The sequence below is a fragment of the Haematobia irritans genome, chromosome 5, assembly GCF_050003625.1.
Source record: "Haematobia irritans isolate KBUSLIRL chromosome 5, ASM5000362v1, whole genome shotgun sequence".
In the NCBI taxonomy this organism is placed as follows: domain Eukaryota; kingdom Metazoa; phylum Arthropoda; class Insecta; order Diptera; family Muscidae; genus Haematobia; species Haematobia irritans.
Window position 1 is genome coordinate 59,062,056 of NC_134401.1, and position 27,384 is coordinate 59,089,439.

The 27,384-nt window shown below is 36.0% G+C and overlaps 1 protein-coding gene across 1 annotated transcript; it reads right to left on the minus strand.

Moving 5' to 3' along the window:
* Window positions 1-1,649: 1,649 nt before the first annotated feature.
* Window positions 1,650-26,877, minus strand: LOC142239730 (uncharacterized). The gene is made up of 5 exons (XM_075311512.1): window positions 25,397-26,877; window positions 21,139-25,326; window positions 15,810-16,060; window positions 11,148-11,244; window positions 1,650-1,725 (listed from the first exon to the last, which is right to left on the minus strand). The coding sequence occupies exons 1-5, from the start codon at window positions 26,875-26,877 to the stop codon at window positions 1,650-1,652; spliced, it is 6,093 nt and encodes a 2,030-aa protein (XP_075167627.1).
* Window positions 26,878-27,384: the final 507 nt, after the last annotated feature.

A 27,384-nucleotide genomic window follows, 5' to 3' on the forward strand; every position in this document is an offset into this window, starting at 1 on the left:
ATTACTTTTTCCCTGCAAAACAGTCAAAAAAATTGAATAGTCAGGTACATGATAACAATAACCTAATTTTTTACTATTGCATATGAAGTAGCACCTAACACATTCATCATATCATTATGAATTTCTTGCCCCGATAAACCTTTTTTATGTAAATATTTAATGACAGCACGCATTTCCAATTTTTTCATTGTAAAAAAATTGCGAATGCGTCTTTTTTGAACACCTGTTTCTATATGAAGGAGTTGCCAGATCGAAACAAAATTTAACATGTGTTCATAACAGAGATGGAAGTTTCCAAAACACTTAACTTTTTTCTGTTTATACCATGCTTTTTGTGCTAGGCTAAGAAGTTTCCGAACTGCCCTCGTAGAACATGTTTGCAGCGTTTGAGAACCATTTAAATGCTTATTGCCAGCATAATTTTTTCTCTACTCGAAAATATTTTTACAATGACAAACTATATGGTTTTCGCGACAATTACATGCTCTAGATAAGAATTAAATGGATGTGGCAACCATGTCCATGTTCATAACAGAGATGGAAGTTTCCAAAACACTTAACTTTTTTCTGTTTATACCATGCTTTTTGTGCTAGGCTAAGAAGTTTCCGAACTGCCCTCGTAGAATATGTTTGCAGCGTTTGAGAACCATTTAAATGCTTATTGCCAGCATAATTTTTTCTCTACTCGAAAATATTTTTACAATGACAAACGATATGGTTTTCGCGACAATTACATGCTCTAGATAATGGCAACCCTGTCCAAACATGTTTTTTCTGTGCGTGTAAGTTCTGCAGAAATTGTTTTTAAATTCGGTGATTTTTTGTAACTTGGCTATAAAGATGAAGTCGAGTTTTAATTTGGAATTTAAGCTGCGGTTAACATGTTTATGAAAAACGTGTTTTATACGATGTGTTTACAAAAATTTAATTGGAAACATTTCGGCGATACTTTTTTGTAAAGCTGCATCTTTATGAAGTTTGTGTCAATACCGGTATTAGAATTGTGACCTGCTGCATTTAAGAGAATTTCTATCCACGAGGGCGTCATTTTGTTATCAGAAAAGAAAATTTCCAATTGTTGGTAATTTTTCTGCTATTACTTGACCTTACGTATCGTAAACCTTTGAAGTTAGTTCCCAACTTTCTTTTAGTAATTATATTCATAATTTACTATGATTATAAATATTATACATAAATTAATTAATACAACCATAGTTGCGTAGATTGCATTCGATGATATGCGACTTGTACCATTATGACAATAAGGCCATAATCATAGAGAATAAAATGCCGGAATATTCCTTCTGGTATGTAAACGCTCATAGCTTTGTGGGCGTAAATGAATGACAACGATACAAAAATGCTTGAATATCATTCTTCGAAATCACTGCCAACAACTTGGGAGGTCCATGGAAAATTGTCATACAAGGAAATATCCTCCTATCATCATTACGAACTGCCGGAGTATGCAATCACTCATTCGAAACATTCCTCTTAAGACCAATGAAGTTTTCAAGAAATACTGTTCTTCACATTTCATGTCTTCTCTTATCATTACATTGCACTTAATACATGAATATGTGGGAGCCGACTCTGGTCAGTGAGATACATACAGAGGATCTCCAGAAGTAATTAAATATTAAAAATCCTTAAACATTAATGAGACATCCTGGTAGGTCAGGTAAACGGTACTTATCAAATGGTGCAAATTCAATATTTTGTTGGCTAAAACAAGAAAGATAACATCATATATTTGAAATCTTTTTGACGTACATATAGTCATTATTATTATTAGTAAAAAACAAATTTATGTCAACTTTTCCATAATAAAAAAAGAAACGATTTTTCCAAGTTAAAGAAAAACGAAGTGACGCCTTTTTCAAAAGACATCTCTTTAATGTAGATTCGTATAAAATTAAGAATTTTTAAACAGATGGATGAATACACAATTGCGGCTTTTCTGGATTTTGAAGGTAACACCAAATAACGTGCATCTGAGTTCAAAATGTATTATCAACTTTAAATATTTACAGAGCCTGAAATGTGAACTCCTAACAAAGAATAATATTTTAGCCAATCTAGGGCCAGCAAACATTTACAGTGGGCCTGAAATATATTGCAACGAACTTCAGGTTATTATCATTTTTCAATCGCTCGTCAGAAAGCTGACAAATTTATTCCAGTTTCAGTTCATTTAATTATTTGAAAGCGTAATAAAGCATTTTGATCTATTCGTGATGGAATTCAAGCGTGATAGTGTGATTGCCTTATATTTGGCTGAAATACTACAAGTAGTTCTCGTTAGGGTCTTCCGGCATTTAAATGTGAATAAATCTTTTGATTCGCATGTCATTGATCGTTATCATGCTAAAGTGGTAACAATACGAGGAAGTGTCGATCAGTGTGAAGACGCTTCGCCGTGAATGGACCAAAATAGCCTAGAGCCACTTTCATGCTGCGTGTGATGGCATGCCAAAGGAAGCCAAGTCGACCAAATCTAAATTGGTTCTAAAATGGCATATCGTGCACTTCGTGATTTTTTGGTCAATTTGATCGTCCAAATGTGTGTACAATCGCAAAAATCGTGGAAAAATTCGAGCAAACCTGGTCTGTAGAAGATGTGAGAACACCAGTGCATGCTCGTACAGCTCGTACTGCAGAAAATATTGCTGCTGTCCATGATAGTGTGGCTGAAGAGCCGTCCACCTCAACTCGTCGTCGTGCCCAACAATTGCACCTCTCACGCTCGTCGTTGATGAACATTATGCATAAAGACTTGCATTTACATGCTTACAAGGTGCAATTGGCTCAAGAACTAAAGCCTCTTGACCATTCCAAACGTCGTGAATGGGCAGAATGGTTCCAAGAAATTGCAACAGTGGATGATCAATTTTCGAAGAAAATCATTTTCAGTGATGAGGCACATTTTCACCTCAGTGGATTCGTCAATAAAGAGAATTGCCGCATTTGGGCGTGATTGTCGAAAAACCAATGCACCCACAAAGAGTGACTGTTTGGTGCGGTTTATGGGCTGGTGGCATCATCGGGCCGTATTTTTTCCAAAATGAGGCCGGTCAGGCAGTTACTGTGAATGGTGTTCGCTATCGTGAGATGATAACGAACTTTTTATGGCCCGAATTGGAAGATATGGATGTGGACGATATGTGGTTTCAGCAGGACGGTGCCACTTGCCACACAGCTAACGAAACAATGGCTCTTTTGCGCAACAAATTCAATGGCCGTGTTATCTCACGTAATGGCGATGTCATTGGCCGCCATTGGCCGCCAAGATCATGTGATTTGACACCGTTGGATTTTTTTCTTTGGGGTTATTTGAAAGAAAAGGTGTACGTCGATAAGACAGCAACAATTCAAGAGCTAAAGGATGAGATAATTCGGCACATTAACGGCATAGAACCTCCATTATGCCTCAGCGTCATCGAAAATTTGGACCATCGGATGAAGGTATGCCACCGAGGTCGCGGCGCCCATTTGGCCGATATTTTGTTCCATACATAATTGAGTAATACCAATATATCATAATAAAATAAAATTGCAATAATTTCCTAAATAGCTTGTGGTTTATTCAAAATCAACATCGGCCCTTGAAATTAAAAAAAAAATAAATGTTGCAACCTAAATTTTAGGACAAAGAATTTACGCAATATTAAAGACAAAAATATTTAAAATAATCAAAAATTTAATTAAAAGAAAATTTGTGATCTTTGCTTCACAATTTTGTTTTCATTAAATTTCTCCGTTATATCTTTTAACTAAGGAAAATATTCCTTATAATAAAGAAAACATCGTTGATTTAAAGAAATTGTTAATTTAAACTGAAATATTGAATCTTTAGATTTAAGATAAAAACGCTAATAATTATTTTGAGGATTTAGTATCTTTGTTTTAAAGTGTTTTTGGAATTAAGGAAACATTTCTTACTTTGAAGTATCCGTTATAATTTGGATTTTTAAATTGACAGTGGCTTGTATGTGAATAGCTTTATTACTATACCGTGACGAGAGAATCAAAATTCGATAAATGAGATCTGTATCCAAATTTTAATTTTTTTGATCCTAGGTTTAAAGCCAGATATGTCGCTAAAAAATTTCTTTATTTTAAAGAAGCCACATCTTGGGCTCGGAACTAATATCAAAATCCTTAAGAGAAGGTCAAAATCGTTGGATGCAAATAAACTTTTTTTTGAGTGTATGAGGATTATATAAGATCCTTTCTGATACACTGACAAAAAGCATACCCAGTTTCAAAGAGTTTGCCTTTACTCTAATGATTTGGGTATTGATTCCGAGCCAAAGAAGCGAGTGAGTTTTGCTTACTTGGTACCAGAAAACAAATTTGAATTTATTCGTTTTTCTGCTTTTTTTCTTCATGTGCTATTAGAGTCCTTTAAAAAGTGCCAACGACAACTTAAATTTTAAAATTTAGAATCGACTTACAGTAGAAATTATGCTATGTTTCATGTAAAAAACGTCTTTAAAAAATGTTGAAAAACATCTGCTATTTCTAAACGCTTTATTGCTTTCTGCAAAAAGTCAACAAATTTAAACAAAATTTCAATAATTTTAAGGGATTTTTTTGAATTATTTAAGCCAAATTTACCTTAGTCCAATATAATGGTCTTACATGTTAAGATACCGATTTTTAAGTCGAATCATCTAAATATAAAAACAAAACGACTTGAAACAACAACAACATTTTTTAATGTATAAACCAAATTCGACACAGATCTTTTTGATCCTAAAATACCTCTAGAATTCCAATCTCAGACAAATCGGATGAAAATTGCGGTGTGTCAGAAGTCCACAGAAGTCAAATTGGGAGAATGGTCTATATGGGGGCTAAAGGGTGATACGGTCAAAATTTGGTCAATATAAACTTGACGTATTTCTTTCAATTTTGCATTTAAAAAACCTGAACACCCCTCATTTTTAAGGTGTGTGTGTGTGTGTGTAGAATGTTGCTCCTATTCCAAAATCCAAAATCGCTAAATGTTGCCAACCGTTACAAATGTAATTAAAGTGTTTGGGGAACGTTTGTCGACAGCCAGGAAGTCTGGATCGGGGGGAAATCGAAAACCGGAAGCCGCTGAGACGACAAAGAGAGTTGCCGGTAGTTTCAAGCGAAAACCTAACCTCTCTCTCCGAGATGCCGCAAATAAGCTGGGTGTATCGTCTACAACCGTGCATCGAGCCAAAAAACGAGCCGGACTATCGACTTACAAGAAGGTAGTGACTCCAAATCGCGATGATAAACAAAATACGACGGCCAAAGCGCGATCCCGGAGGCTGTACACGACGATGCTGACGAAGTTTGACTGCATGTTAATGGACGACGAAAGCTACGTCAAAGCCGACTTCAAGCAGCTTCCGGGAAAGGAGTTTTATACGGCAAAATGAAGGGGAAAGGTACCAGATATTTTCAAGCACATAAAACTGTCAAAGTTCGCAAAGAAATATCTGGTTTGGCAAGCCATCTGTACCTGTGGCTTGAAAAGCAGCATTTTCATAGCTTCCGGGACTGTCAACCAAGAAATTTACGTGAAAGAGTGTTTGAATAAACGTCTGCTGCCTTTCCTGAAGAAACAAGGTTGTTTCGTACTGTTTTGGCCGGATTTGGCATCTTGCCATTACGGTAAAAAGGCAAGATGCCAAACAACGTGCAGGTGGTTCCCAAGGACAAGAACCCTCCCAACACGCCAGAGCTCCGCCCAATTGAGAAATACTGGGCTATTGTCAAGCGGAACCTAAAGAAGACCAAAAAAACTGCTAAGGACGAGCAGCAGTTCAAGGCAAACGGCTTTCTGCGGCGAAGAAGGTGCACAAGGTGGCTGTACAAAATCTGATGGCAGGTGTCAAGCGTGAGGCCCGGCAATTCGGATTTGGAAAAGCGAAAGCCTAACTGAATATTTTTCCTGAATTTTATACTAATTGAACGTGAAAAAAAATTTAATTTGATTTTTTAAATAAACGATTTCACCGATTTACACGCGTTTTCCATTGACCAAATTTTGACCGTATCACCCTTTATACCAAAAATATGGACCGATAATAGCCCATCTTCGAACTTGACCTGCTTGCAGATAAAACATGAATGTGTGTTATATTGTTACATTACATATCAACCACCCTATATTACTTGAATTTCCAGCTGTTAGTAGTTCTGTAAATAAATAAAAAATAACAGTTAAATGTACCAAAAACGCAAAAAATAATTCTTTCCTCCCAAACGAAATTTTAGACAAAGTTCGTTTCTAATTGCTTTTCGTTGTAAGGAAGTTTATTTGGAAGAAAAGTATATACTGTTTGTGATAAACGTTTATACTTTTCCAGGATGTAAAAACAATTTCATAAAGACTAACTCAAAAACAATCTTTTCTGGCTAATTGCATTTTCCCTCACATCTTTCTCACTTCCACGAGGTTTTTTAGTTTAGCACATTTTTCTGTAATACAAGCGATGTAGAAGAAATTATACGAGTTTATAAATTTTTAAAATTTTACCTTTCGCCTGGACGGAGAATCGAACCGTGGACTATGCAATTTGTAAGCCAGCACACTATCCACTGGGCTACGTAGCTGTTATTGTCATCAATAGCTAATTATCCATATAAGTTATATTAATATAGCATAGATTGCGGCGCCCACGAGCCGATTAAACAAACTTTATTTAACAGAAACAAACATTAATTGGGCACCGTGGAACAGTGGTTGCTACGTCCGCCTTGCATGCCAAGGGTCGTGGGTTCGAGCCCTGCTTCGACCGAACTCCAAAAAGTTTTTTTTGTTGTTTTTTTTTTTTTTTTTACATATATTCCAGATATGTTCGAAAGATTCCGAAAAGATGTTCAACATTACATAGTACTATATTAAATTTTTACTATGAACTGTAAAATGTGTCTTATTAAAGACTTAAAGTCAGAAAAGAACAGTGCTTGATATAAAAGAAATGAACAGTGTTGTTGGTTCAAAAATAATTTTTTTATTGAAAAAAATAAAAATTTTGTAATAAACGATTTTTTTGGTGATAAAAGTTTAAAATTTTCGAAGAAATTCAAAAAACTCTAACAAAAGAAAAACGTTTTCGGTACACGTTCCAAGCGTTTTTTTCTTTGCGTGTATATAACCTACAATTTTTCTTACGTTTACCTGTTAAATCCTACTAATTCACATCTAACATAATTTACTCCAAATAAGCAAAATTACCTTGATTCCAATAACCAACGTTCTATTTTACGGTTATTATGATGTTTAGGAAATCATAATTTGCTCTTAAGCTATTATGTTGGATTTTGAAAAATGAAAACGATTCACTTTGATGGGTCGATGTGCATTAAAAGCAAGAACTTTATGTTATTGCCGAGCTACGAATATTTTTTGGATATAGTTTCTCAAAGGAGGCCTGCTTTTACATGCAAGTTAATGGACATTTCTCTACGAGCAATCGATTTCACCATAAATACCAAAGTATTGACATTCAATATAAGCTTGAGTGTACAAATGTACATTAGAGTGAATTGGTGCTCTATAGGAAAATGGGAAAATTAAATTCCAACTAGTTTGCTGTTGGAATTTAATTTTCCCATTTTCCTATAGAGCACCAATTCACTCTAATGTACATTTGTACACTCAATCCACAATTTTGATTGTATTATTAAACAAGTAAGTAAACTAGAAAGTTAGACGTGCCCGACTATATCATACCTTAAACCATCCCCTTGTAGGGAGCCACCGTGGTGCAATGGTTAGCATGCCCGCCTTGCATACACAAGGTCGTGGGTTCGATTCCTGCTTCGACCGAACACCAAAAAGTTTTTCAGCGGTGGATTATCCCACCTCAGTAATGCTGGTGACATTTCTGAGGGTTTCAAAGCTTCTCTAAGTGGTTTCACTGCAATGTGGAACGCCGTACGGACTTGGCTATAAAAAGGAGGTCCCTTGTCATTGAGCTTAACATGGAATCGGACAGCACTCAGTGATAAGAGAGAAGTTCACCAATGTGGTATCACAATGGACTGAATAGTCTAAGTGAGCCTGATACATTGGGCTGCCACCTAACCTAACCTAACCATCCCTTTGTATTTAAGAAAATTAATCTAAATCTGAATCAATGTGCCTGATATTTTTCAAATCTTAATGTTGTTACAAATTATAACCCTGTGCTAAATTTGACTAAGGTCAGTTAAGAAATGCGGTTATTTTTTAAATGTTCTGATCTGAATCTGGCGGTCAGGGGGTCTTATGTTAATTTTGAATTACAACGAACCAGTAAAAAATTTTGAAGTTGTTTCAAAGGCACAACTTTATCAGCAAAAACAAAATGTTCTGTCAAACAAGATCTTTTTTATACCCTCCATCATAGATGGGGGTATATTAACTTTGTCATTCCGTTTGTAACACATCGAAATATTGCTCTAAGACCCCATAAAGTATATATATTCTGGGTCGTGGTGAAATTCTGAGTCGATCTAAGCATGTCCGTCCGTCCGTCCGTCTGTTGAAATCACGCTAACTTCCGAACGAAACAAGCTATCGACTTGAAACTTGGCACAAGTAGTTGTTATCGATGTAGGTCGGATGGTGTTGAAAATGGGCCATATCGGTCCACTTTTACGTATAGCCCCCATATAAAGGGACCCTCAGATTTGGCTTGTGGAGCCTCTAACAGAAGCATATTTCATCCGATCCGGCTGAAATTTGGTATATAGTGTTGGTATATGGTCTCTAACAACCATGCACAAATTGGTTCACATCGGTCCATAATTATATATAGCCCCCATATAAACCGATCTCCAGATTTGGCTTGCGGAGCCTAAAAGAGAAGCAAATTCCATCCGATCCGGCTGAAATTTGGTACATGGTGTTGGTATATGGTCTTTAACAACCACGCAAAAATTGGTTCACAGCGGTCCATAATTATATATAGCCCCCATATAAACCGATCCCCAGATTTGGCTTGCGGAGCCTCAAAGAGAAGCAAATTCCATCCGATCCGGCTGAAATTTGGTACATGATGTTGGTATATGGTCTCTCACAACCATGCAAAAATTGGTCCATTTCGGTCCTTAATTATATATAGCTCCCATATAAACCGATCCCCAGATTTGGCTTGTGGAACCTCTAAGAGAAGCATATTTCTTCCGATCCGGCTGAAATTTGGTACATGGTGTTGGTATATGGTCTCTAACAATCATCAAAAACTTGGTCCACATCGGTCCATAATTATATATAGCCCTCATATAAACCGATCCCCAGATTTGGCTTGCGAAGTCTCCAAGAGAAGCAAATTTCATCCAATCCGGTTGTAATTTGGAACATGGTGTTTGTAAATGATCTTTACCAACCGTGCCAGAATTGGACCATAGCGGTCCATAATTATATATAGCCCCCATATAAAAGATTCTCCAGATTTGACCTCCGGAGCCTCTTGGAGGAGCAAAATTCATCCGATCCGGTTCAAATTAGGCACGTGGTGTTAGTATATGGTCGCTAACAACCATACCAAAATTGGTCCAATCACACAAAAATTGGTCCATATCGGTTCATAATCATGGTTGCCACTGGAGCCAAAAATAATCTACCAAAATTTTATTTCTATAGAAAATTTTGTCAAAATTTTATTTCTACAGAAAATTTTGTCAAAATTTTATTTCTAGAGAACATTTTGTTAAAATTTTATTCGGTTCATTATAAAATTATCATCATTGTCAAAATTTTATTTCTATAGAAAATTTTGTCAAAATTTTATTTCTATAGAAAATTTTGTCAAAATTTTATTTCTATAGAAAATTTTGTTCAAATTTTATTCGGTTCATAATCATGGTTGCCACTCGAGCCAAAAATAATCTACCAAGATTTTATTTCTATAGAAAATTTTGTCAAAAGTTTATTTCTATAGAAAATTTTGTTAAAATTTTATTTCTGTAGAAATTTTCGTCAAAATTTTCTTTCTATAGAAAATTTTGTCAAAATTTTTATTTCTTTAGAAAATTTTGTGAAAATTTTATTTCTATAGAAAATTTTGTTAAAATTTTATTTCTGTAGAAAATTTTGTCAAAATTTTATGTCTACTTTGTCAAACTGAATTATATACGTATTGGATCGATCTTTTTTGATTTAATATATACCACGTATGGACTTACATACAATTTAGATGATGGTGTTAGGAGGTTTTAAGATACCTTGCCATCGGCAAGCGTTACCGCAACTTAAGTAATTCGATTGTGGATGGCAGTGTTTAGATGAAGTTTCTACGCAATCCATGATGGAGGGTACATAAGCTTCGGCCTGGCCGAACTTACGGCCGTATATACTTATTTAAATACTTAAAGGTGGGTACTATGTTCGGTTTTCGAGTTGAAAACCACTTTATTTTCGCGATTACTTTTCCTTAAATAATCGAAACTATAAATGAAAACAAACTTATTCCTGTAAAGTCTTAATGAAATCTAGAGAAACAAGAAACATCGCATCAATTGAGTTAATTTATCTGCTTTATATTGGACTGTTTTAATAAAGTAACCACGAAAATTTCAACGCGAAAAGCGAACATAGTACTTACCTTAAGAGGTTCTTTTGAATCAAATTTGTATAACTCAGTTTTTCATATTTTTATGTAATATTTTTGTCTTGTTTTAAATGCTTTAAAAACATAGTAAGAATTAATAGTACAAATTATTACAATTTAGTCCAAAATTGTAGAAAAATTCAAAAAATTTTCGAATTTCCTAAAGTATTTAATATCATAAAATTTTTTTAAAAATTATTTATTTGGCAAACTATCAAAGGACGCCTTTAGAAGTAATACAAATTCAAATTATGGGGTCTAAAACCAATATTTACAGTAGGCATATTTCCTTACGGGCCAAAGTTTCAATTGAAAATCAATATTCTATTTTGTGACAATCACACTTCAATGGAATTTAAGCATTCGGAACATGACATCCCAATGTTTTCATCTACTAAGAGTTGTGTTTTTCAAAACTTTAATGAATTACCTCCGAGTCTATTTGAGCAGGCTATGCAATTCCAAACATATACAGAAATTTTCATAGCTTCATAAACGCGTGGCATAAAAAAACACACACATTATCTCCCATTCTGGATGGATATCAATGGAAGCTCTTCATACATTCTATGAGTGGGTGGCGGCGGTACATTAAAAGCATTACGTCCAGTAAATACTTGTCCATTATTCAAATCGTGTAACTGCCAAGGCATAAATGTTGCTTTCAATTTATGCACAAAATATGTATGAATATTATTGGTACGTGTAAAAGCAATATGTGATACAGTTTCAAACCATAGAATGATAGTAAACGATTTTACACCGAAAAAATACGATATATGTGTTTATACTTTAGATAATCACAACCATTGTTTTGTCGTTTGTATGATCTCCAAAAGAAGGGGATATACCAACTTCCGTTTATAACACATCATATCCTGGGTCGTGGTGAAATTCTGAGTTGATCTAGCGATGTCCATCCGTCTGTGGAAATAACACTAATATCCGAAGTAACTGTTACTTATGTTATTGGAAACGGGGCATATCGGACCAATTTTAGACATAGCCCCTATATAATATTTATGGCTTCGGAGCATTTTGGAGGAGCAATCCGATCCGGTTGAAATTTGGTATGTGGTATTAATATATGCCCCCCAAAACAATGCAAAAATTAGTCCATGTCGGCCCATAATTATATATGTATAGGCCTCATATAAATAGATACCAAGATTTTAATTCTCGAGCCTTTAGCAAGGCGATCCGATCCGGTTGAAATTTGGTATGTGGTATTAATATATACTCCCCAAAACCATGCAAAAATTAGTCCATGTCGGCCCATAATTATATACACCTAGACCTCGTTTTTGCGTCGTTTCGTTTTGCGTTGTTTCGAAGTTGCGTCGCTGCTGAATTAGTACTAGTTTTCACTTTGCGTCGTTAGATTTTCGAAGTTGCGTCGTTATCTGTCTCCAATCTTTGCATGGTTTGCCATAGAAACTCATAATTCACTTTGCGTCGTTTCAGTTTGCGGCGTGGTTTTTTTTTTGGAACGTATCTGCGACGCAAAGCGAGGTCTAGATGTATAGGCCTCATATAAATAGATCCCAAGATTTTAATTCTCGAGCCTTTAGCAAAATCAAATTGCATACGATCCGGTTGAAATTTGGTAACATAATATCGGTTCATAATTATTTATTGACTCCTTGGTAAATCAAGAACTAACGTTGCTTATACATGTATTTAATCTGCCCTTTTTATCTAACATAGGCTCCATATGGACTAACTTACAATGTTAACAAGTTTTAAGATACCTTGGCATCGGTAAATGTTACCGCAACCCAAGTAATTCGATTGCAGATGACAGCCTTAAGTAAAACTTGGTACGTGGTCTTATAAGTATTTAGAGCCCCATATATACCGACAACAAAAATTTGAATTCTGTGGCCTCATGGAAGACCAAATTTCATCCGATCCACCTAAAAATTATCTCTCTAATTACCGTGCGAAAATTGGTTCTTATGGGTTCATAATCGTTCATAGACTTCTTCATATATAAAATTCAAATGTCTAAAATTATTAAAGGAAGTTCTTCTTTCCGGCACCCCGGGAAATTATAAAAAATCCCGCTTTCCAGGGAAATTTAAAATTTTGGATAAAAAAACGTAGTAACACGACTTGGCAAAAGTTGGGAGATCTTGGTTGTGGAAGTTTTTGTGCATCTTTACATTATCGGACAACCATTTTCTCGGTCAATGCAGAACAAATGCAGAGCAGAGCAAATTGCCAAAAATTCCCCGGGTCTGGTAGTTTGTATTCTCCGTGTCTGTGTTCTACTTCCTTTAGCACTATTTATACCCTTCACCACTACTGTGGTACAGGGTATAATAAGTTTGTGCATTTGTATGTAACGTTGAGAAGGAGTAGCCATAGACCCATCTTTTATTATACCGATCGGCTTAGAATTAAATTCTGAGTCGATTTCGCTATGTCCGTCTGTCCGCCTGTCTATCTGCCTGATGATGTATTTTTGTGTGCAAAGTCCAGCTCACAGTTTAAGTCCGATCGTCCTTAAATTTGCCATAGGGTCCTTTTCCGGTTCAAAGACGATCCCTATTAATCGGTTCAGTTTTGGATATAACTGCCATAAATATTTATAACCGATCTGTTCATAATTGTCGTATTTATCAGCCGATTTTCTTCCAATTTCGTATAATCGAATATTTTGTGATTCTGTAGAATATCAGTCAAATCGGTTCAGATTCAGATATAGCTCTCATAAATAGCTTTCGCCCGATTTACTCTCCTATGGCCCAGAGGCCCATCTTTTGTTGCGATTTACGTGCAATTTGGCGCAGGGAGTAGAATTAACATTATAAATATACACACCGAATTTGGTTGAAATCGGTGCAGATTTAGATATAGCTCCCATATATAGCTTTCGCCCGAATTACACTCCTATGGCCCGAGAATTAGCATTATAAATATGCGTACCAAATTTGGTTAAAATCGGTCCAGATTTATATGTAGCTCCCATATATATCTTTCGCCCGATTTACACTCTTATGGCCCCAGAGGCTAAAGTTTTACCCCGAGTTACTTAAAATTTTGCACAAGGAGTAGAACTAACATTATACATATGCATATGGAATTTGGTTGAAATCGTTCCGATTTAGATATAGCTTTCGCCCGAATTACACTCCTATGGCCCCAGAGGCCAAAGGTTTACTCCGAGTTACGTGAAATTTGGCACAGAGAGTAGAATTAAAAATTATAAATATGCATACCGAATTTGGTTGAAATACCTGTCTTCCAATTTACAGTCATATGACCACCTTAGATCAAAATTTCTCTCCGATTTACTTAAAATTGTGTACAGGGAATGGAAATAAAATTTTTACTATGCATGTCAAATTTTATGCAATATAAATATCTCCAATATTTTTTTACTAACAATGTGGTCCGTTCCGGTCATTAACCAATTTAAATTTTGAATCCAGACATTTTGTAAAATTTTAAAAATTTTTGTCCAAATCGGTTCATATTCAAATATTTGTATATGGGAATATAAATCTTTATATAGCTCCTAACAAATTTTAAAGTGTTAAGATGGTTAGTATATATAGTGGTGAAGGGTATAAATAGTCGGCCCGCCCGACTTTACACTTTCCTTACTTGTTTGAGGATCCAATTTTGATCGTGCTTTCTTTCCGACCACATCGATAGCTCGCGCAACCGTACAGCAGTTGTTGTAGCTAACTATTTGAGCAATATAGATTTAACACGATATTAAGGGAATCTGTTCCTGACTTACTGAATGCGTATGCGATACACATACACCTCATTCGCTGAATTTTATCTAAACTTGTCGGCTGCTGAAGTACCGGCTATCAGACCACAACACCATATATATAAGGCTATAGGTCTATCCACTGTTATATACAGCAATATCGGACAACCATTTTCTCGGTTAATGCCGAACTCCCATAATGGAATAAAATCGCAAAATAGTCGAAAATTACTTGTCGTAATGTTTTGTCCAGAAATCACAAATGATTTACACTGATGTAGTCTTACCATTGAGAATTTCTAAATAGTTGCACAAAAAAATTTATTCAAAATAAAAGGCAGCACAAATTTCGAAAATTTGAAAGTCAACTATTTGAATAAAAACTTTATATTTTATAGTTTTCGAGATATCCGCAATTTTCGAAAAATTACCAGAATCGCCATTTTCGAATTTTGGCAAATTGGTATAGCCTTGTGCCCATTTCACCGTTGAGATTAACTTCCACGAAATATGACTTATCTATTCATCAATATTCAACTGGTTCGTGTCCACATTTAAAGAAACCAATGTGCCCTTAGGTGTTGTTCGGTTTGTCTGAGAGTCGCATCACTGCTTTAATTATTGGGTTGTACACTGTTGCACCATTGATATGTTCATATGCACCTTATTACTTGTACTGTACATGCTCTTACATTCAAACATTAGAAGTTATTGGAACGTGATGTAGAAGGATGCACATACACATTTGGTTTTGCGGCTGATGCTATTGAATGCTAATGTGAATAGGGGCACACGAACATACAACCCGATGCCTTGCAGTTGCAATAACCCAAGATTTGATAATAAATTGAACAAGATGTTGGCATAAACCACACGCCAAATGCAAATTCGAGATAAGTACGCACCCTGGAATAATGTCCCAGGATAAACCACAACATCTCTTTTTAGTCCACAATATTCTTGTGGATTCTCTCTGGAGTTTGCGACTTTGCATTTGGTTACAACCAAAATGGATTCATGGTCAAAAATTACCAAACTATTCATTCCATGTCACTTTGAATTGTTTTTAGTTTGACCATAATACCACTTGACATATGCACGCATAAATTGCCCTTGTGGCGGAACGTATTCGATGCCATTTCCGATACGACCCCAAAAGGAAACAAAAAGTACATACGTTCCTTTTTTTGAAATTTTAAAAGCATTTGCAATGAGTGATTTCTAGTTTTGTGGTTATGTGCCCAGTGAATAGGATGCCAACATTTGATATTATCTATGAAGTGGGAGTTCTTTACTGATTTCCCATTCGCATACACCATTGATTTCCATCGATTTACAATGCTTCCACATTTTCTCTTCTATGTTAAAGGTGGAAAAAGAAATGCTGGTTGTCTATTATATAGAAATGTTGATGTGTATGTTAGATCTGTCTTCATAAAATATTGGAAGCTAAAAAATTTAAATAATTGCATTTGTTAGAATAGAAAGTGTAATCTTACCATGGATACAAGGATGTATATGGTAAAGCAAGAATATACATGTAGCTGGAGATTCTAGTTCCCCTTGAATAGGGAAAGTGGTTCCAAGTCTTCCAAAGTCAGTGGCTTGGAAATTCCCTGTTTTTTTTGTGGCCAAGAGCCCACGGCCACCTCGTAGAAGGATTTGTGACAGTTTATGATTATTTTCTAAGGGACAGAGAATGCAGGCGACCCATTTTTGTAGGTAGATGGCGAAGCTCGTGCAATATTGGCTAGAAATTATAAATAAAAAAGAAGTATATACGGCATTAAGTTCGGCCAGGACGAATCTTACGTACCCTCCACCATGGATTGATTAGAAACTCCTACTAAAAACTGCCATCCACAATCGAATTACTTGGGTTGTGGCAATACTTACTCATGTCATGGCACCTTAAAATTTCTTCACATCGTCTTCTAAATTGTAAATTAGTCCATACGTGGTATAAATTAGGCACAAAAAAAACAGATTAAATACGTATATGATTCAGTTCTACAAATACATACCAACCGATATGAACTTTTGTGCGGTAGATAGAGAGTAGAGGTGTGCGCGTGATACCAAATTTTCGTGAAACGCGTGATTCACGTGAGTCGTGAACAAAATTTGAAGGAACTCTCGTGAATGTGCGTGAATGGGACTAAAATGAATATGTCGTGCGTGAGAAATAAAATCGGTTCGTGAGTGTGCGTGAATAAAATTTCTGCAAAATCACGCTCACGAAAAAACTCAATATTTAATTCATACTCGTATGTAAATTGAAATTAATTTAGCTCTCGAACTATATTTTATTTTTGAAGTTTGTTACATTTGCTGATTTCTGTTTGGAAAATGTCGCGAGTCTCGTGAATTTGCTATATATAATTATGGACCAATATAGACCAATTCTTGCATGGTTGTTAGAGACCATATACTAACACCACGGAGCAAATTTCAACGGGATCGGATGAATTTTGCTTCTCTAAGAGGCTCCGCAAGCCAAATCTGGAGGTCGGTTTATTTGGGGGGCTATATATACCCAGTCAGAAAAAAACCATCGGAAAAGCGTTGTAAAAGCATTGTAAATGGTTGATACACGGTGGGAAAAACGTTATTATAACCCCAAAGTTATAACATCATTCTACGGTGTGTCGAACGTATTTAACAACGTTTTCAAAGCGGCATGAAATATTTTATACGCTTTTTCGATTGTTTAACGAACGTTTTGACAACCCCAAAATGATAACATCGTTATACGGTGTATAGATGGTTTTTACAACCAATAAAAAGCTCTGAAATTTCAAATTGAAGTTTTTAATTTGACTATACATATTCCATTCAAAAAACCAAAGGTACACTAAAAAAGTGAATCCTCGAGGACACTAAAGTCACTTTAACTCTATTTTAGCTCATGTACTTATGTGCTTTGTGAAAATAAGGAATTGCATTATCAATTTTTTGCGTAGTTGGGTTTAATGGACTAAAAAAGGGGAAAAGTTATTCACAAATGTCCGTATTTCAAACAAAATATTTAAGAATTTCTTCAAATTTGTTTTCTTGCAATTTTGAACTCCATTTTTTTCCCCTCAAACAACGAAATTATCTTTAAATTGTGAAAAAAAAAATATTTTGTCTAAAAAATTTCTTGAATTAGTCGAAAAATATCTGTGGGCTTGTGACAAAACCCCATCAGCCGAGATAGAACAATAGATAGATAGATCGGGAGATATAGAATCGTGTCTCCAATTTTTTTAGTTTAATTTTAGCAAAACAACATATCTCATCATATGTTGTAAAATAAAATCGAAATACTTGTATGGTACTTTTGACAAAACAACATAAGTCCACATAAGGTTTGTGTAATTGACAATTTTTTACAAAACAACATATTTCGAGTCATGGTGTTTTGTCGACAAAAAAAAAAAAAAAAAAAAACAAATAAAAACAAGTAAGAAAATCTAAAGTCGGGCGGGGCCGACTATATTATACCCTGCACCACTTTGTAGATCTAAATTTTCGATACCGTCAAATGTGTTGGGGGCTATATATAAAGGTTTGTTCCAAATACATACATTTAAATATCACTCAATCTGGACAGAAATCAGAAAAACATATATATGGGAGCTATATCTAAATCTGAACTGATTTCAACCAAATTTGGCACGCATAGCTACAATGTTGATTCTACTCCCTGTGCAAAATTTCAACTAAATCGGAGTTAAAAAATTTTTTCTTTTTCCTAATTTTCTCTAAAAATAAGCTATCGAAAAGATCTATCACATAAATATTAAACATTTTCCAGATCTTTCTTCCTGGTAGGTTCACTGTTTTTTTAGTGTACACCTTCAATTTATATGAAAAATGAATATTATCCTATTCTAAATGAATTCATATCAACAGTAATACCTCCATTATTCATAACAAACCTTAAGCATTGAAGGAAAATGCATTTTAAACGATAATTTTGTGGCAAATATACTTTTTAAAAACCGTCAACTAATTTGTTTAACAAGCGTTGTTTCGACGTTAGCTTCTAACGTTGTTACAACGCTCAATACTTATAACCATCAGGAATTTCTGACTGGGTAGTTATGGACCGATATGGACCATGGTTGTCAGAGACCAGTGGTACTTGTGCCACGTTTCAAGTCGATAGCTTATTTCGTTCGGAAGTTAGCATGATTTCAACAGACGGTTCCAAATCGCTTTTTTGGAAATAATTCTGCAACTTTTGAACGGATAAAGATATCAACATAATTTTTTCTTCGTGTAAAAGCTGAGGTATTTTTCTCTAAGTTTGCAAGGGCTGACCTGTAGGCGTTGAAAGTTGGTAACCTCGGGGGGTATACAATTTTGTTTTAGCTGTTATGAACCGATTTCGATTATTTTTTCTTTGCTGGATAGGACCCGAGAGGGTGCTATTAAATATATAGTTTGCCAGATATGGGCCCCACAATTTTTTTTCAAAATTTTAACAAAGTGGGGTCAGTGTTTTGAACCTACAGGGTCTTTTGTTGACTGCAATCCCTACAAAATTCTACGGATATACGAAAAAAATTGTGTACCTATTTTTTATTTTGGTCATGTAGTGTATGAGTACTTCTCATCCCAAAATCGGCAATTTTTAAAAATTAAAAAAAAAATTGTTTTGAAAAGTTCTCACTTTGCAAAGCACCGATTATTTAGCCGATCTCTTTTTCAGAAAGTCCCATGTGACCACTAACTAACTGTAGAAGGTTTCAACATCCTACCAGTAAACAGCTGAAAAATATGAAAATTACCAAAAAATACCGTTTTTTAACATATGTCCCCACTTTGGGGATTTTTGATACAAAGTTTGGGAATAGTACGAGTATTCAGCAACATTTTTTAAAACGATTTTCCCTGCAAAACTCTATAAAAAATTATAATGATATAATAATTTGTTCAAAAGTTATATAGATTTCAATTCATATTTGTAATTCCCAAAAAATTGAATTTAAACAAAAAATGGTTCTTTGCCCCAAAACGTTCAATTTTCGTAATTTTTAAATGCATTTATCATCTGTGATGCGCATTTAGACTGATTGTCTGTACGAAGTACACATAGTGTAGTACATATAATGGCTTATTTATTAGCCTATCATTACTGGTTATTTTTATGGTGTATGGAAATGTGAAAATGTTGTCAAAATGGTTTGGAAGACAGCTGTTTCGGATTTCCACATCCTCATCAGTTCCCGTTATTAGACGATCTACTGATCTCAATTATTAGACTTTGTTGGTAAGTCATTCTATTCTATTCTATTGCAAAGAACGAGCTTAAGCAAATCCAACATGTTCAAAAAAGAAATGCAATAGAAAACATTTTCACTTTCCAACTACACCATTCCTGTTTCCATTGTTTTTGTTGTTTTCGTTCAGTCGTTTTATTTTTAAATGCATTTATCATCTGTGATGTGAATTTAGACTGACTGTCTGTACGAAGTACGCATAGTGTACCGTAGTACATGTAATGATATAATTTGGTTGACAGCTAAAACAAAATTTCATACCCTCGGAGGTGACCAACTTTCAACGCCTACAGGCCAGCCCATGGACCCACTAGTGACCCGCAAACTTAGAGCAAAACACCTCAGCTTTCACACACAGAAAAAATAGTGTTGATATTGCAGAATTATTTCCAAAAACCGATTTGGAACCACTGTTTGGTGGTGGGTATAAAAAAGGAATTTAGGTACTCCGAATGGTTGAGATTAATTTTCCCTATTGCTTTCTTGCACGAGTATTTCGTGGAATTTCTCGCCCTTTCTTTAATATTAAGCTTAAAGTTCAGCATCCTATCCAATGTAACTCCAAGGAATTTTGCACACTGACGATGACTGTTCCAGGGTCGTTACAAACCATTTAGTTTAGGCTTCTAGAAAGAGAGAGAGAGAGACTTCTTATTTCTTCATACACACAAATACATTTCTATTGACACACGTTTTATAAAACAATCACACTACAATGATGAATAAAATCAATAGTTCAGTTTGCACCCGCAGAAAGTTTTTCTTCACGACGCTGGGGTGGAAGAGCGGAACTCGGGGTACGTCTTCTACGGCTGGTGACCCAGGGTATATCGGATATTATGTATAATAGAGGGTTTTATATGACAAATGACAGTTGAAATCTAGTTAAAGTGGATTTTGGAAGTGTAGTGTGCATAACTATGGTACCAAGTCGTAGAAGTTGCCTTGTGGAACATACATAGTCGTGGGTTTTAATCCAGATTCCAACGGGTTCCCAATTGTTAAAAAAGTTTGCACTTCCTAATTTATGGTTGTCATATTTCTGTAACCCGACATTACGATAGACTGGTAGACTGAGTAAACCTACGTTGGTAATTGTATAATTTCAAAATTTCATAATTATTGCAAGTATGTTTGTTACGGGAATTGGCCCGAGCGCCCAGCTTCCACAGGATTTTGAACAAAAAATACCAACGCAACAATTCAGTTTCCAGGTTGAATATTTTATTTGTTAAAATTCCTATTAATTTTAAATATATATTAATGAAATGTATTCTAAATTAACATAATAAACCCGTATACTTTTTGGTGTGAAAACTAAGCGCAGCTCCTTACAAATTTTCCAATGTGTTATCTCCAAACTTTAATTTATAAATGATACATAAGAGATAATATACCGTCTTGCGCGCAAAAAAAGGCTAGGGAAATTTATCATACATTCACATTGAATTGATATAAATTGTTTAAACATCAATAATCGATTTAAACAAAACATTAGGGTGGATAGTGGCGATAACACCACCCCCCAGTATGGCAAGAAATTACTTCGCTGCCTTACTCCGTATTCTGAGCCACATCCAACAAAGCCAACCGGGATACGGGCCTGTGTATAATACCACAGTTGGTAATTACTCTTGCACTGCGTACTTGGCCATCATCGGCGACACTAACTTCCGACACCTTACCTCTAGGCCACACATTGCGGGGGTTGGAAGGGTCAATCACAACAACTAAGTCGCCTACTGCTAGTGGCTTGGTTTTCTCGAACCACTTGGCTCTGCAAGTGAGAGAAGGCAAATATTCTGCAACCCACCTTCTCCAAAATTGATTTGCGTATTGTTGGGAGTATAACCAGGAATTTCTAAGGACTATAGCAGAATCGTCACAATCTGAAAGGGGCTTCATACCATTTGAACTTCCTAACAAAAAATGGTTGGGCGTAAGAGCCTCCTGGCATTCATGATCAATTGGCACGTACGTCAATGGACGAGAATTGACTATATTTTCGACTTCCGCCATCATGCTACGAAGTGTTTCATCGTTGGGAGCTCTTGAAGGCATTATTTTATAAAGGACTGTTTTTATGGATCGCACCATTCGCTCCCATGCTCCTCCCATATGTGGAGCTGCAGGGGGATTGAAATTCCATTTTGTTTCTCTCGATGTAAACACACGTACAAATTCGTTGGTATCGATAGCCTTCGTTGCTTCGCGTAATTCTCGTTCTGCACCTACGAAGTTTGTTCCATTGTCGCTGAATATTTCCCTTGGAGCACCCCTTCTAGCAATAAAATTACGTATTGCAAGAATACAAGAAGCTGTACTCAACGTGTGTACGATTTCCACATGTACAGCTCGAATGGTTAAGCACGTAAACAAAGCGCCGTATCTCTTCTCGGTATGCCGGTTAACAACAACGGAGATTGGGCCAAAGAAATCCAAACCGGTAAATGTAAATGGTGCTGTAAAGGAAGAGAGTCTTGCTCTTGGAAGTTTAGCCATTTGGGGATTAATGGGCAGACAATTTTTAATTTTGCACATTTGACACTCTCGAGTGATTTTTTTATACACAGTACGGAGCCGTGGAACGTGATATTTTTGACGAATCTCATTTATTACGGTCTCATGATTTCCATGGTGGTATTGTGAATGAAAATGTAAAATCATGAGTCTTGTGATATAGCTCTCTCTTGGCATTATAGAAGGGTGTTTAAATTCTGCAGGAACAGAAGCATTATCAATTCTGCCATCCACACGCAGAATTGAGTTGTCATCCAAATATGGCGTAAGCTTGTAAATAGAGCTGTGTTTACTTACTTTACCATCACATTTCAGAGCAGCTATTTCTTCCATGAAGTAGTCTTTCTGAGCCTGTTGAATCAAAATTTCTTCTGCACGCTTCAACTCACTTTGTCCTAAGTTGTATCCATCCTCTAGTGGCTTCTTTTTTAATCTGTTCAAAAAATGTACTGCATAGGCAACAGCCCTTAAAGCTCTTCGCCATTGAGAAAAGCGTTTAATGTTTATAAAATGTTCTATGGGATACGCGTGTAATACATTTTGGCGCAACTCACAGGAAGTATCCAATTCAATAACGTTGATTTGTTTTGGCCATTCACTTTTTGGCTGCAACAGGAAGCTCGGGCCGTTGAGCCATCGACTATCGTTACTTAAATTTGGTCCGGTTTTATACCACTTTGTCGCTTCATCTGCCACGTTCAATCTTCCGGGTATCCACAACCACTCCTCTAAATTTGATATATCGAGTATCTCACTCACCCGGAATGCAACAAATTGATGATACCTTTTGTGGTCTGACTTTAGCCAGGAAATCACCGTTTTCGAATCTGACCAGAAAAATTTCTGATGTATGGGGATTGATAGGCTTGAGATAATAGTGTTTGCGAAGCGTGCTGCAATTAATGCAGCCATCAGTTCCAGCCGCGGGATTGATGTTACTCTCAACGGGGCAACTCTGGTCTTAGAACCAATTAGAGACATGACCACATCTCTTCCACTACAAATTCTTAAATATGACACCGCAGCATATCCGTTTTCACTGGCATCAGAAAATGTGTGCAACTGAACATCCATATTGGTATAGCTACTGAAACGCTGAAGGTAACACCTAGGAATTCTGAGATTTTCTATCTCGTGTAGTCGTGCTAGCCAGTTTGACCATTTCTTACAGTGGTGAGGGAGAATTTCTTCATCCCACCCCACTCCGCTCCTCCACACATCTTGTAATAAAATTTTCAAATACATCAGAAAGTGTCCAATTAGCCCCAAAGGATCATATATTGACATTAGGATTTTTAATAATTTACGTTTAGTTGGATGCTGGTTGCCTTGACAATTAGTGCTCTCCAACAAGTTAGTCGAAACTTTAAAAGATATAGAATCATCTGACGACTTCCAATATACTCCAAGGATTTTATCCATACCTATATCGCAGCCTAATTGTAGATTTTTATTTTTAGAGTCATCCAGAGTGCTAAGAGCTGCCAAAACTTCTTTTCTATTGCAAATCCAATTTCTTATATTGAATCCAGCTTTAGAATGAATCATTTTTACGTCTTTCGCCAACCTAATCGCCTCTTCAATTGTATCTACAGACTCTAAGAAATCGTCCACGTAATGATTAATTTTTATGGACGAAACTGCACCCGGGTAGGTTTCGGCAAACTTATCCGCATGAATATTTTTAACATATTGTGATATACAAGGCGCACAAGATGCACCAAATATCATAACATTCATGACATATATATCGGGTTCATCTTTACCATCTGACCGCCACAAAAACCGTTGTGCATGACGATCCTCGTATCTTATAAAAATTTGATGGAACATTTGTTCTATATCTGCACACATAGCTACCACTTTTTGACGAAATCGCAAGAGGATGGATGGAAGAGACGATAACAAATCGGGTCCTTTCAGTAACATGGAGTTTAAAGACACCCCTTGTGATATTGCTGCTGCGTCCCAAACTATCCTAACTTTTCCCGGTTTATTTTTATTGAACACTGGAAAAACTGGCAAATACCAAATCTTTTCAGCAGATGTTTCATGGCCCTCAACTTTAGCCACATACCCCTTAGCCAAATATTCGTGAATTGTTTTCTCAAATATAAGATTTAACTCTTTATCGGCTCTAAGCCTCTTTTCCAAACAAAAATATCTTTTCTTAGCCATATCCAAACTATTCGGTAGGACAATATCTTCTTGCCTCCACAACAACGCAGTTTCATAATGTCCGTCTGTCCTTTGCCTTGTATAATTTTGTAAAATAGATATTGCTTTTTCATCGTACTTACTCATTATTGCATTATCCGTAACAATTCCTGATGATTCCAGGCAGTAAAAGTTTTTTACCAGATCAAATAATTTCTTATCACTTTGGATGTTGCACTCACAAATATGGTAGTGGTGATGTTTTTCTGGTGTACCTGTTCGTAGGGAGCCGAATAAAAGCCAACCAAGCCGGGTAAGTATTGCTACGGGTTCATTTGGTTTACCTTCAATTACTCGCCGAGAAATGCAAAGTCTTGAATTGTTCACGCCGATAAGGAGGCGAGGTCTGGCGTTTTCGTAGCTTTCAACTGGAATACCTATCAAATGGGAGAAATCTTTTTTAAGTTTTGTTATGTTCACGCTCTGCTGCGGTAGTGACAAATATTTTACGGTATGAACGTCAGCTGTATACTTTCTGCCATTTGATCCACTTATAGCTATTGAAAGTCTTCTCGAATCTTCTTCACTTCTTTCTACATCTCCAGTCCATTTTAGGCATAAAGGCTCTGGCACACTTGATAAGTTTAACTCTTTTACTATATTTTGCTCCATTAAACTTGTTGATGAACCTTCATCTATAAAGGCGAAGGTTTTAATACTTTTGTTTTTGTTGCCGTAGATGGTAATGGGAATTATTTTAAACAAACTGTGACAAGTTGTAGTATTATGTGTATTACAGTTCTCAATATTTTGATTTTCGTTTTGTTGTTCACCTGTTTCTGATGTTGGTCGATTGTTTGACATTCCTCTTTGATTAATTTCGTCTACCGACTGCATTCTATGTAAAAGAGGATGATGTTTAACTTCACATCCATCGATACTACATTTAATGTTACTGTTACATGATCCATAATGACGTCGTAGACACTGTTTGCATAGTCTAAATTCTCTAACTATATTCCATCTCTCAGCACGATCAGCTGTTTTGAATTTATGGCAGTTAACAGTGCTGTTACAGTTTTCATTACAAATCAAACAGTGTCTAGTATTCTCATCACATTCCTCAAACATTCCTCTGCCTATTCGCTGCTTCTGTGCTGCTTGCTAGTGTACTCTCAACGTTGACGCTACTTGCGGAGAGTCCAATATCGAAAATCCAATTAGAAAATTCCAACAATGTGATTCTCTTATTGCTCTTAACTAAATTCATTTTGTGAGTACCCCAATTAATTTGAAAGTATGAAGGCAGCTTTGCAATCAATTCTTGCAAAAGGGATGAGTTGTTTAATTCATCAAACAGCTGACAAGCTTCTATTGTAGCTTGCAGACCTTTCACTTGCACAGCAAAGGCAGTAATTGTATCAAGTTTAGTTGGATTCACGGCGGGCAACGACCGTATTTTCTTTTTTAAAGAATTAAGAATTTTCTCCGGTTGACCAAACAACAGCTGTAGCGTAGAAATAACGGATGGAACGCACGAAGGGTGAATCAAAATATTTTGAACAGCTTGAAGAGCATCTCCACGCAATGCCTTTTGCAATCGAACAAGGTTTTCAGCGTCTGTTAGACCACAAACTTTAGTGGACCAATTGTAAGTTGAGCTGAAAAGAGGCCATTCTTCTGGCTTCCCAGTGAATATCGGCAAATCTTTTGGCACAGTTTGCCTAGCATTAATTTGTTGATGTGTAAGGTTGGTGCTCATACTGCAACACGGATCAGCTGTTAATGATGGCAAAGCAAATGATGTAGATTCTGGCGCCATTATAGCTGAATTCATATTGAAACCTACAGGAGCTTCGCGGTGAGTGGAACACAGAGGAACGGTCGAGTTAGAATCGTTACCTGTGCAAACGGCGTTAGCACCGTTTGGTGGACAAATATCTCGAGAAATTTGGTTTGAATCGCCGTTAGCTGATGAAGGTGTTTTTTGAGTTTCTCCACGATTATTTGCACAAACCGAAGGAGTATTTGTTGTTGGAATACAATCTACATTTGACGTAAAAGGCCGTATGAGATCTTCGTTATTTTGAGGTAAGTCAATATACGTAGTTTGTAATAAATCGAGAGTATTCGGGTGCTCCTCAGATGGAATACGACGTTCGGGGTCTGGAAGGCTATTAACCCACTCGTGCACGTCATTAGTAGGCTGAATGTCAATGTTATCCAATTCTTCCTCCGCTTGTTCAAGCAATTTGTACTTTTTTTGAAGAAACTCGCGATCACGTTGAATAGCAAGAGATCTCTCTTCTTCGAGACGTCGTATTTCTAAATCACGTTTTCTGATTATAGAATTTCTGGATGAATTAGAAGCATTACTACGGCGACTATGAGTAGAAGTGGGAGAATCTGGACATCGTTCTTCTCTGCTACATATTACACATACAAAGTTTGGATGATTGCTAGCATTTTCTATGCATTGTTGATGCACCATATTGATGCATTTAGAACACTTAATGATCTGCCCGTCAATAGGTTTGCCGCATATAGAGCAAATTGACCTTCGTAATATTTCATTTTGGTGTTGTTGTTGTGATTGACCCTGTAAGGAAATGTTATCCATTATTGTGACTTACGGTGACGGTTTCTCCCAAGGTGGTTCGTTATTGTACCGGGTAGAGTAGTTGGTGTCTTAAGTCCACTGTTGGATGTACACAATGTGAAGTGGTGTAACGCAAAAAGAATTTTAATTTTGTTACGGGAATTGGCCCGAGCGCCCAGCTTCCACAGGATTTTGAACAAAAAATACCAACGCAACAATTCAGTTTCCAGGTTGAATATTTTATTTGTTAAAATTCCTATTAATTTTAAATATATATTAATGAAATGTATTCTAAATTAACATAATAAACCCGTATACTTTTTGGTGTGAAAACTAAGCGCAGCTCCTTACAAATTTTCCAATGTGTTATCTCCAAACTTTAATTTATAAATGATACATAAGAGATAATATACCGTCTTGCGCGCAAAAAAAGGCTAGGGAAATTTATCATACATTCACATTGAATTGATATAAATTGTTTAAACATCAATAATCGATTTAAACAAAACATTAGGGTGGATAGTGGCG